Source organism: Protomyctophum bolini, assembly GCF_963924005.1.
Source record: "Protomyctophum bolini genome assembly, chromosome: 15".
NCBI classification, from domain to species: Eukaryota; Metazoa; Chordata; class Actinopteri; order Myctophiformes; family Myctophidae; genus Protomyctophum; species Protomyctophum bolini.
In genome coordinates, this window is record NC_137876.1 from 21,875,116 (window position 1) to 21,885,313 (window position 10,198).

The 10,198-nt window shown below is 42.1% G+C and overlaps 1 protein-coding gene across 1 annotated transcript; it reads right to left on the reverse strand.

Moving 5' to 3' along the window:
- Positions 1-392: 392 nt before the first annotated feature.
- Positions 393-6,406, reverse strand: pax1a (paired box 1a). Its single transcript, XM_080783753.1, has 5 exons — positions 6,089-6,406; positions 5,028-5,645; positions 3,943-4,079; positions 3,226-3,439; positions 393-1,699 (listed from the first exon to the last, which is right to left on the reverse strand). The coding sequence occupies exons 1-5, from the start codon at positions 6,090-6,092 to the stop codon at positions 1,593-1,595; spliced, it is 1,080 nt and encodes a 359-aa protein (XP_080639879.1). The 5' UTR covers positions 6,093-6,406; the 3' UTR covers positions 393-1,592.
- Between the last annotated feature and the right edge of the window lie 3,792 nt (positions 6,407-10,198).

Sequence of the window (10,198 nt, forward strand, 5' to 3'; positions counted from 1 at the left end):
CTGATATAGGCTAAACACACACCTGATGGTGTTTTATTTTTTCTTTCTTTTGTTGCATATATAGGCCTAGATGTGTATTTGTATTTCTTTAGTATAAATGTTTTTGATTAATTGAAAATGGAGGACCCTGATGTAAACAAGTCTTATAGTGCTTTTTCATGGTTTTATCCTCGTTTTTGTATTGACCTTGAACTGTAGGCTACCCATTCTACAATCTGTTAATAATATGTTCAATCAATCAATCAATCAATCAATAGCAAGTACAATAGACGATGTGCAGTATTGATTACAATGCTCTCAATGTCCGATCATATTGCATTGGATCATATATAGCACGCATGAGGCCTATATGTACATAAAAACAATTATATTCATATAGCAGCAGGGAAATGTCGGATGTAAGAAAGCCTTTATTTATTTTTTTATATTTACAGTGAATTTATAAAAAATATATCATTAAAGCTTTTGCAGATATTTTACATTGTATCTCTTTGTTCACATCGTATAGTCGCTGTGGAATGGAATCAGATAATTGCATGACGTTAATTGGGTTGGTCTGTCTGTCTAAAAGAGGAAAGTCCCGGTTAAATAATGGAGGCGGCCGGTGGGTTGAACTTGACCCCCCTCCACGTTTTTAGACGTTTAGAATAAAGCATCACATCAGTGACAAACAAACAGAAACAAGTGTACTTTTTTTTTATCCTGTACGTGTAACAGAATATAATAGGCTTAAACATGAAGTATTTCGTTGGGAGAAAAGGGATTTGAAAAAAACTACCAACCACCGCTGTCAAAAGCACCAAAAACAAATACAATCCATAAAAGCTTACATTCATATGGCCCATAGGCCGATCATAGTTTAAAAAAACGGTTGTTAAAAATAAAATAAAATGTGAATGGGCCAACTGTAACGCCTGGTTTATGATCCGTCGTACCACGGTGTGGCGCGACCGAAAATAGCCATCACCATCACGCCAAGCGTCGCGATCTGCTTCTGCATGCTATTTTTCGGCGAACGACGCCGTCTGACGTTATAGTACGACGAAGCACAAACCAGGCTATTAAAGTCACACGATCGCTGCGTGTGTTCACAGTTCACACGGGCATGCATGCAGGCAGATACAAAGATACAGTCTACCATTCATTTTCAATGGAAGCCAGCGACATGAAAATACAAAGATACATCCGACGTGTATAGTATATATAGCTGCTGCAGCATGCAAAAGCAGAAAAGCTACAACAGCTACAAAGCTATATACAAATTAGTTTGGTTAGTTGGTTTTTCAACTTCAGCTACAAAGACACACGTCTACAAATACGCGGTGTATAGCTTTGCATCTTTGTATGTTTTGCATCTGCCCGTGTGAACGCAACAAAACACCTCTGTAAAAAAAACAAAAAAAACATGAATAGTGCTCTCACTTACTGTTGGGGGGGGGGGGGGAGAGTTCAGTTCTTGAAATGCGTTCAAATCATAATGGATTATACGCGTCTCTCTCTCTCTCTCTTTTCTTTTGCGTAGTAATTTGCTATAAGTCCAGTTTGTTGGTGCATGTTGTTGTTGTGGTTCAGCTGCTGTGGTTCAGCTGGTGTTATGAGGACGAGGTAGGGAGGTTGAGTCCGTGGACGCTGTTTAACGCGTCGTGTTGCTGCTGCTGGTGTTTGGTTAGACTGAGAGGACTGGGCGGCTTTCTGTCCCCTGCGCGCACAACACACACACACACACACACACACACACACACACACACACACACACACACACACACACACACACACGTATACAACACAACACACATGCACATGTTTATTTTATAGGCTATATGGAGCACATGCATGCAGCCCAAACAACCCGACATATTGTTTTCTATATCGAAACTATGTGCGTGAGGAAAACGCATCGATTCAAATATTGCATTCTAGCCTATACATTTATACCGCGGGATTAAATTAGTGACTGGCTCGACGATATTTAGAACCATATATGGTTGTTGTGATGAAGCCAAATATATTATTTATAAAGTATGCGCAATAATTTTTTTTATAATGATTACTGTTTTTGTTTTCTGTGAGCCATGCATGCGTAACAACAATTTCTGGGACGACTCACAGTCACGACCGTTGTCCAAGTTTGACATGTCAATATTTGATAACCAGACCTGGCTGTAATTAATCACTTCTGTTTTCATAAAAATGACAGAACGCAAATTGTAATTCCAAAAAAGTAAGTGTGTGTGTGTGTGTGTGTGTGTGTGTGTGTGTGTGTGTGTGTGTGTGTGTGTGTGTGTGTGTTTACGTTTAAGTATAGGCCTATGAAAAAAAGTCCACGAGTGACAAATGGACTATTTTACGCTCATAAAAAATCTTTGCAATATGATAGCAAATGCATTATATGCTACACATTCTACGTTTTATTAACAAATTAATAAAAATTAGTAATACATAAATAACGTGAATTATCATTATCGTATTCTTATTATATTATCATCATTATTCCTCTGTACTAGCCTGCACAATTAACCCACATTTGGACAGAGGACTTTGTTCTCTCGTTCAGTTCTAAAGAAACGGTGTGCGGGGTATATATAATAGCAGCTGTGTCCAATTTTCAAATTACGCGAAAATATTAGGCCGCGTTATCGCTGCCCGGATCAAGAATGGCACGATATAGAACATGCATCCAACCAACAACCCAAAATGAAATGCCCCAAATGAGACTGTGTGTGTGTGTGTGTGTGTGTGTGTGTGTGTGTGTGTGTGTGTGTGTGTGTGTGTGCGCGCGCGCGCGCGCGCGCGCGCGCTATTATATGCCACTGGTTTCCAAACAGTGGATCTGGATTCGGGACCCATTTTTGGGTCGCGGACACATTATTCTGGGTTCCCTTAGTTTTTGTTTCCTATTCATTTGTTTTTTAATTGTCATTTCAAAACATTTAGGCTGAAAATAAAAAATAAAAAAACATTCCCAAAAAAGTAACTTTTCATGAATTAATAACAAAAATACAAAATACAATGATTTTTCCCCCCCTCCAGTAGGCTATATTTGTCATGAAGACATGAGATATTCCGTGAATTAGAACTAATTGATATTGTTGTGAGCTTCGGCTATAGTTTCACTATAGCTTGGGTCCCGTGGGCAAATATCTAATTTCTGTTTTGGGTCACACGGTGGTGAAAAGTTTGCGAACCACTGCAATATGCTATGCTATATGCTAAACCCATACGCACCTTCTCTGGACGGGTGCTTGAAGTCCATGGCCGAGTGCAGGTCCCCGGCGTGCATGCCCGCCATGCCGCCGCCCGGGTGGGACAGCGCGGGGGTCTGGCTCTGCCAGTGGTGTCCGGGGGTCACGTAGCCCCCCGTGGGCCCGGCGCTGTACACGCCGTACTGGTTGGACGACGTGTACGCGCACGGCACGTAGCTGGACAGCGTGGACGACGGCTGCAAAACGATCATAAAACATATATACAAATATAGTTAAAAAAAAATACCACACACATAAAAGAATAAACGTCCATTTTGCCTGGCCTTCCCTAAAATTATGTATTTTGTTTCCGTGTAGCTTATAGCCTATATATATGCAATGCATTTGGAATTTTATTTCATATTTCATAAAATATATACACATGCAATTTCTATATAGGCTAAATTATATAGGCCTATTCTGTATCAGAAATGTACAAATGCCTTCAAGGCCTGTGTGTGTGTGTGTGTGTGTGTGTGTGTGTGTGTGTGTGTGTGTGTGTGTGTGTGTGTGTGTGTGTGTCGCGCGCGCGCACGCACGCACCGTGTTTGTGGTTGTGCACCATAGAGTAGAAAAGTAAATGGTGTAATTACACCGTCACACAAGTTTGCATAACTAGCAGTGTGCGTGTCGTTTAGGGTGAAAAGCTGCGCTCCACAGAACCGCAGCATACAGTCTCTCTCTCGTCTCTTGTGTTTACCTGCGCGTATTTTATATCCGCCTCAATGGACGCCTTGTCGATGCCGTTGACAGCGTGATGAGCCGCGGGGAAAGACGCTCTGTTGACCGGACTCCAGTCCTCCATCTTACCGTAGCCGGACTCCGCTCCGGCTATGGCTGGTTGACAAAAACACACACACACACACACACACACACACACACACACACACACACACACACACACACACACACACACACACACAATATATATATATTTAACATCATCATCATGTTTAATTGGTCGGAAGCGTAAAAATCACACATCACAAAGTTCTAGTTTATTGTTGTTGATTTGTTTTGTTTGTCAGATTGGCGTCACAATGAATTGATCTGTTTTCAATTCGTGATTAAATTAGTTATTCTTTCACAATATGTATATTCAACAATGAAAATGCCCTTTTAAATATTGTTCATAATCATAACATGCAGGCCTCAGCAGTGCTATATATATTCCACAACAAAATATCTGGTGCTGAGCTATAAGTAAAAATAAATACATTAAAACACATACAACCTTAAACACCATTGCAACTTATCTTAAATGTGTACGTCCTTTATTTAATTGGTTAAATCGACGTTTCAGCTCGTTTCTTTATATAGTCAATTTAGCCTATATTTGATATAGGGCCATTTTGTACTCATTGCAGAAAATCCACAGGTGCAGGATAGGCTATAATATATCATCCAGAGAGGACAGAACATGTCTCTCCAAAGACGTTGAAAAGGATTAGAGAGGATCTCCATACGTCAGCAAGATGTTTACAAAAGCATCATTCCGTGAAAAGGCCTATATTGACTTTCCTCGTTGCTTTCTTGTTGAATGATTGAATGATGAACCGAGGCCTATATACGTGTCTAATAGCTTCATATTGTCCTGCCATGGCGGACTGAGTATAACAAACAACACAATAATAGACATTATATGGCTATAATGGACATATTATTGAAACTATTGAAATGCAGTTATAGAAAAGCATAAATACGGCAGATCATGCACGCATGACCCCGAGGACTATAATTTATAGCCGTGCAAACTGCCGGGGATTATATTATAGAATGACCCACCTGACGGATCCATGAACGCCCTGATGCCGAGGATGTTCGTGACGGTGTGCGCCGAGGGCCAGGCTCTCATGCTGACATGGCTGGGCACGCCGCCGGGGCTCATCTTGGAGCCGTTGGGCGACATGGCGTTGGGGTACGAGTAGGGGTAGATGTGGTTGTAGGAGAGGCCTCCGCCCTGCGCGCCGCCCTGCTTGCCGCCGTCGTACTGGCCCGGCTGAGAAAGATTCCCGATCTTGTTGCGTAAAATCCGGCTGATCGAGCTGACCGACGGCACGTTGTACTTGTCGCACACGGCGTCCGCGAGCAGCCTGTCGCGGATCTCCCACGCAAAGATCCCCGGGTCGCCCTGCTTGTATTCCCTTATGTTCTTCACCACGTTCGGCGTGGTGACGCGCGGCTTGCTGCCGCCGATGGCGCCGGGCAAGATCGAGCCCGTCTCGTTGTAGCGCGCCAGTATCTTGCTCACGCAGCCGTGCGAGACGCGGAGCTGTCTGCTAATATCACACGGTCTGATCCCAAGCTGAGCCAGCTCCACTATGCGTAGCCGTATGGCGTTGGGCAGGGGTCGCCCGTTGACGAACACACCGCCTAGCTGGTTCACCTCTCCATAGGTTTGCTCTGCGGGGAATACAAACATATACAGAAGTTACCCATTTATTAATCACGCATAAAGGCTAATAAACTTGTGAAGGCTTGCATGCATGCACGGCAACAGAATGCCACATTAAATGCCTGGGGAGATTTTATTTCCCAGAATTCTTGAAAAGGAATTTTGCTTTCGATATTTAATTGTGCCATTACGCAACGATTTGGAAAAAAGACTAAATTAAAAACAGACAATAATATATATTTCTGGGTCGCCTATTGTCTTGCTATAATAAGCCTCCGCATAAATCGGTTCGGCACAACTGAATTTGCACCACTTTATCTGGTTTAACTATAAGATTCCAGATGATAAACCTTACGGTTATTTTTCTGCGCTGTAGTTCAGGCGTGGTGGTGGCATATATGGTTCCTATCCTGCCATGCACTGAAGCATGCAGATGGTAACGCAATCTTACCCATTTGCCTATGTTGCGAGATGCTGTGGAATAGTTGCCCCTCAATGGCTGAACGCGTTCGGTTCTCCCTTCTGCAGCAGAAGGAAGGCAGTGAGACCCACACGGGAGGGAAAACAGCACCTCTTCAGTTCAAGGCAAGCCCACCCTCTCTCTCTCTCTCTTTCTCTCTCTCCCTTTTGGATTTACGGCACTGTTCCCCTTTTGTTTTGTGGAAGAAGAGGAGCGTTGGAATAAGAGGGAACCGCCGTCGTTATACAATGGCACCAAAAGTGATCTTCATCCGATAAAGACAAAATTGAGTTATCCCGGAGAGGGCTGAAGTTTGCTGGGATTAATCTGACGCGTCCTGCGCGTCAATCTTTGGGGCCGTGACGCGGACGTTGTTCTCGCTCGGATTTCATTGGTCGGCCCGCTCTGGACGTGCTGTAACGTAACACGCCGGCTCTCAACGTCGGGTCCGCGGACCGCCGAGTGGTCCAAATGGACCCTTACGGGTCTGTCACTCCGAGGGTGTACAAACGGGTGTGCAATCATTTGCACACCCTCACGGTCATATTAACGCTGACAAATGATCGAACGAAAGTTTTTACACTCTCAGAGTTACAGACCGGTAAGAGTTTATTTGGACACATCTGGTGGCCCCGGACCATACGTTGAGGAACGCGGGACGTAATACATGCGCCATCCGGTTTTGAGAAACACAGCCTCCCCGAATATTTTGCATATAGGAGGAAAGGCAGGGAAGTGACAGAAAGGTTTCATCCAACATGCAGCCCTCTGGTAAGGAATGGTAGTCTTAGTGGATTCATAGAAATAGTCGAATTCAGCTGAGATATAGTCTATACTGTAAAGAGCTCTTTGTCTGCCTTATGGACAACTGGAAACGGCATATATTAACACATTATTGTTACCGCGGCGCACGCGTGCGTTATTCACATGGGTGAATAATATACTAAAGCCTATATAGCATTTTTACCCCCAGAGATCTATATAGCCTATAGAATATTAGTGGATCGGGGTTCGTCTTGCAATAAAATATTAAAATAAACAAAGACAGTAAATACATGTTTTCTATAGCCTGTTATTGTTTTATTCATAATACCTAATATATTGTTTTTATTTAGGTTTTCACATAGGTCTACAGACAGACAGACAGACAGCAGGACCCTTTCATACTTCACGTATAAATGTCGCTTGCCGAAAAACATAGTAGGCCTATTCTTAATCCCGGCAAGCGACAGCACCGCCGCACCACCGCCCTATACAGAGTATATGCACTTAAGGCTTTATACACAGACATATAGCCGCTATATAGCAAGCCATTATCCGAGCATCAAGCACGGGTGTAAAAAAAAAAAAAAAAAAACATGCAATGTAATCGATACCTCTGTAGATCGCATGCGCTCCCAGACTATTGGATATCGACTGGATTCCAGAGGCGTACATTATCACAGCATGTTTTCGCGGAGTTTCCTGTGCATGCATGGCAGTTTAGAGCGAGCCAACGAGCATCAGTTTATGGTCGCTCGCAAAATGTCACTTGTTAAAAGTTTAACGGTCGACCCGAATGGTAACAAGGTGCCGGTGTGTCCGTCCCTGCATGGCATGGCATGCACGCATGAAGCGCTCCTCTCCTCTCCTCTCCTCCCTCACACCATGCAGTTCACCATGCTGAGCTGAGCTCTCCTCCGAGAAGGACAACACATGGAACACATCAGGTTAGCCTCTGGTTGTATAGTATAGCGTCGCTGACTTTCTGGCAGAAGAAACCTCACATCTACATCAATTCAACTTTTTTTTTATGTTGGTGGGTTTTTTGTGTTGAGTGTATATATATATAGGCTTATAGTAGGCTATACCTTGGAGCTCTGCGAGCGTCTTCTGTTTGCTGTTATTGTATAGGGAAAGTTTCTGCAAGAAATAGCCGACTGTTGTGCGGCGTGTCGATCTGCTATTTTCTGCAAAAGCTTTCCCCCGCACATGCAAGGTTTCCACCCGACAGTATAGTGAGGAGCCTCATACGTATACTTATATGAGAGCAGGAAGATTGAGTTTAAACTAAGATGCCGAACATATAGGCTTATATTCTTGTTTAATTTAATTAATTTGTATCAGACCTAATAGTCTATATATAGCCACATACCACTGGACGTGTCGTGATAGGCCTATACGCTATATATAGGCCTATTAAAGCATATATTGATAGCCTATAAGCTATGGATGAAATGATAACCTTTAACTTATACAGGCCGATGACACTGGAATTATTTGTCAAATTAAAAGTCTCTGCGTCCCTCTCTCCTCTCGCTCATTCTTAAAGGGGTCTCTAAACACCCCTCACCTGGACAATATAGGCATTACATGGTCGTTTTGGCACTTTTGTCTTCATACGTGTATATAGGCTACACAATTAATGATTTTTCTTTTTTATTGGCCTGTTAGTTATGTTTGTGCTATGTCGTTTGATTTCAAAACAGGCCTATACGGCTATATATAGCAATATAATAAATGTTAATTTTTTATTAAAATGTTATGGGGCACATATTGAGCCATTCATGTTAATTCAGGCCTATTTGGTTCCATATTAATTAATTCAAATAATGTGTCCTTGTTGTTGATCATGCCTTAATTAATTAGCTAATTAAACGAATCAATGATGGTCACTGATTGATTGATTGAAATATTTATTAACAGTTTGCAGAATTACAGTACATTTCAAGCACAAACTCAATACAAAGACTGTTAACTGAGTGGACGACCCAATTAAGCATTACACTTGTTTACAAGAGGGTCCACCTTGTTCAATTCATCAAAACATTTAGAGACGTATACAAATAGACACTTCTATATAATCAAAGAACAGAACGGGAATTCATCATGGGAGGTAAAAAGGGAAAATAAACATATACAGTGAGTCTTGGACTTTAAGGCTGCAAATGCAGGTTTTAAAGCTGTATATAATGTTTTTGTTTTATTGTTGTGGCTTAACGAATAAGCTGCTATTTAGAACGACAGAGTGAATTAGGCACGTATGCAGGCTATATGGGCTATTAGCCTACATACATTTATAATCTTTAAGGTTGTACATGGTTGAATTATGTCTAAAATATTTTCTAGCCTTTTCTTTAAAGATAATTAAGCGTCGAACGCTGTTTAAAGGACAGTGTTATATACGTGATGTAGAAAATATAGCACTATTCATCCATCCAAGTCGGAGGGAACGTAACTTTTCGTTTTTGTTTTTTTCCCCCGAAATGAATATGAATATGGCCTGTATTTGATAGTTTCTTTCTTATATATACCCCCTTTCCTCCATTAATTTCTAACATGGTCCTGCATTAGGCTACTAAATATATGCTTATTCCTTTTTCCCTATTGAATTATCCTATAACCTTGCATGGGTCTGATATGCAATTTAATTTAATAAATACATACAAATCGATAACTTTGTGCGACGACCATGAGTTGAGAGGAAACGGAAACATTTAGCCAAAGAAAGAAAGCCAAAAAAAAGCCAATGAAACTCTAAATGTGATGGTTCAAACTCACATTATTGATTGTCGATCCGGACAGCAGCACCCAGCCGGCATGGTTGCTTATATATGTCCCCCAATAATGACTTTGTAATGAGTCTCGTCTAGTCTAATGACGTGAATAAAGATGTGTCAGTCGCAACACAAGCCAAAGCCCAAAGGACCGCTAAAAGGCAAATGCTATATACGCGATTTAAGCCTCACGTCTTCTACTCCAGTCCGTAACTGTAGGCTATAATATACGCCGTGGCCCGTGTGTCTCTTGCCGACAAGAACACAGAAAGCTAAAAACAACGTGATGAGGGCCGTATTATATAGCATAGCGTGTCGATCTTTTCGGCAACAAGCGACACCTCGATGCAGATGGATGGAGAAGGCCTATACAAATTAACCACTTCATACCCGCTGCTGTGAACTGGACTCATGGTTTGCTCTGGCCTATACCTGGACCGCTTTCCCCCGTCCGTCTACAGAATACACAAAATCTCTTTGCCAAAAATAGCAGATATATACGCTCATATAGGAATATATAGCTCCCTGCAATGATGTGCCTGCGGAGATTGCGGTGTGTGTGTGT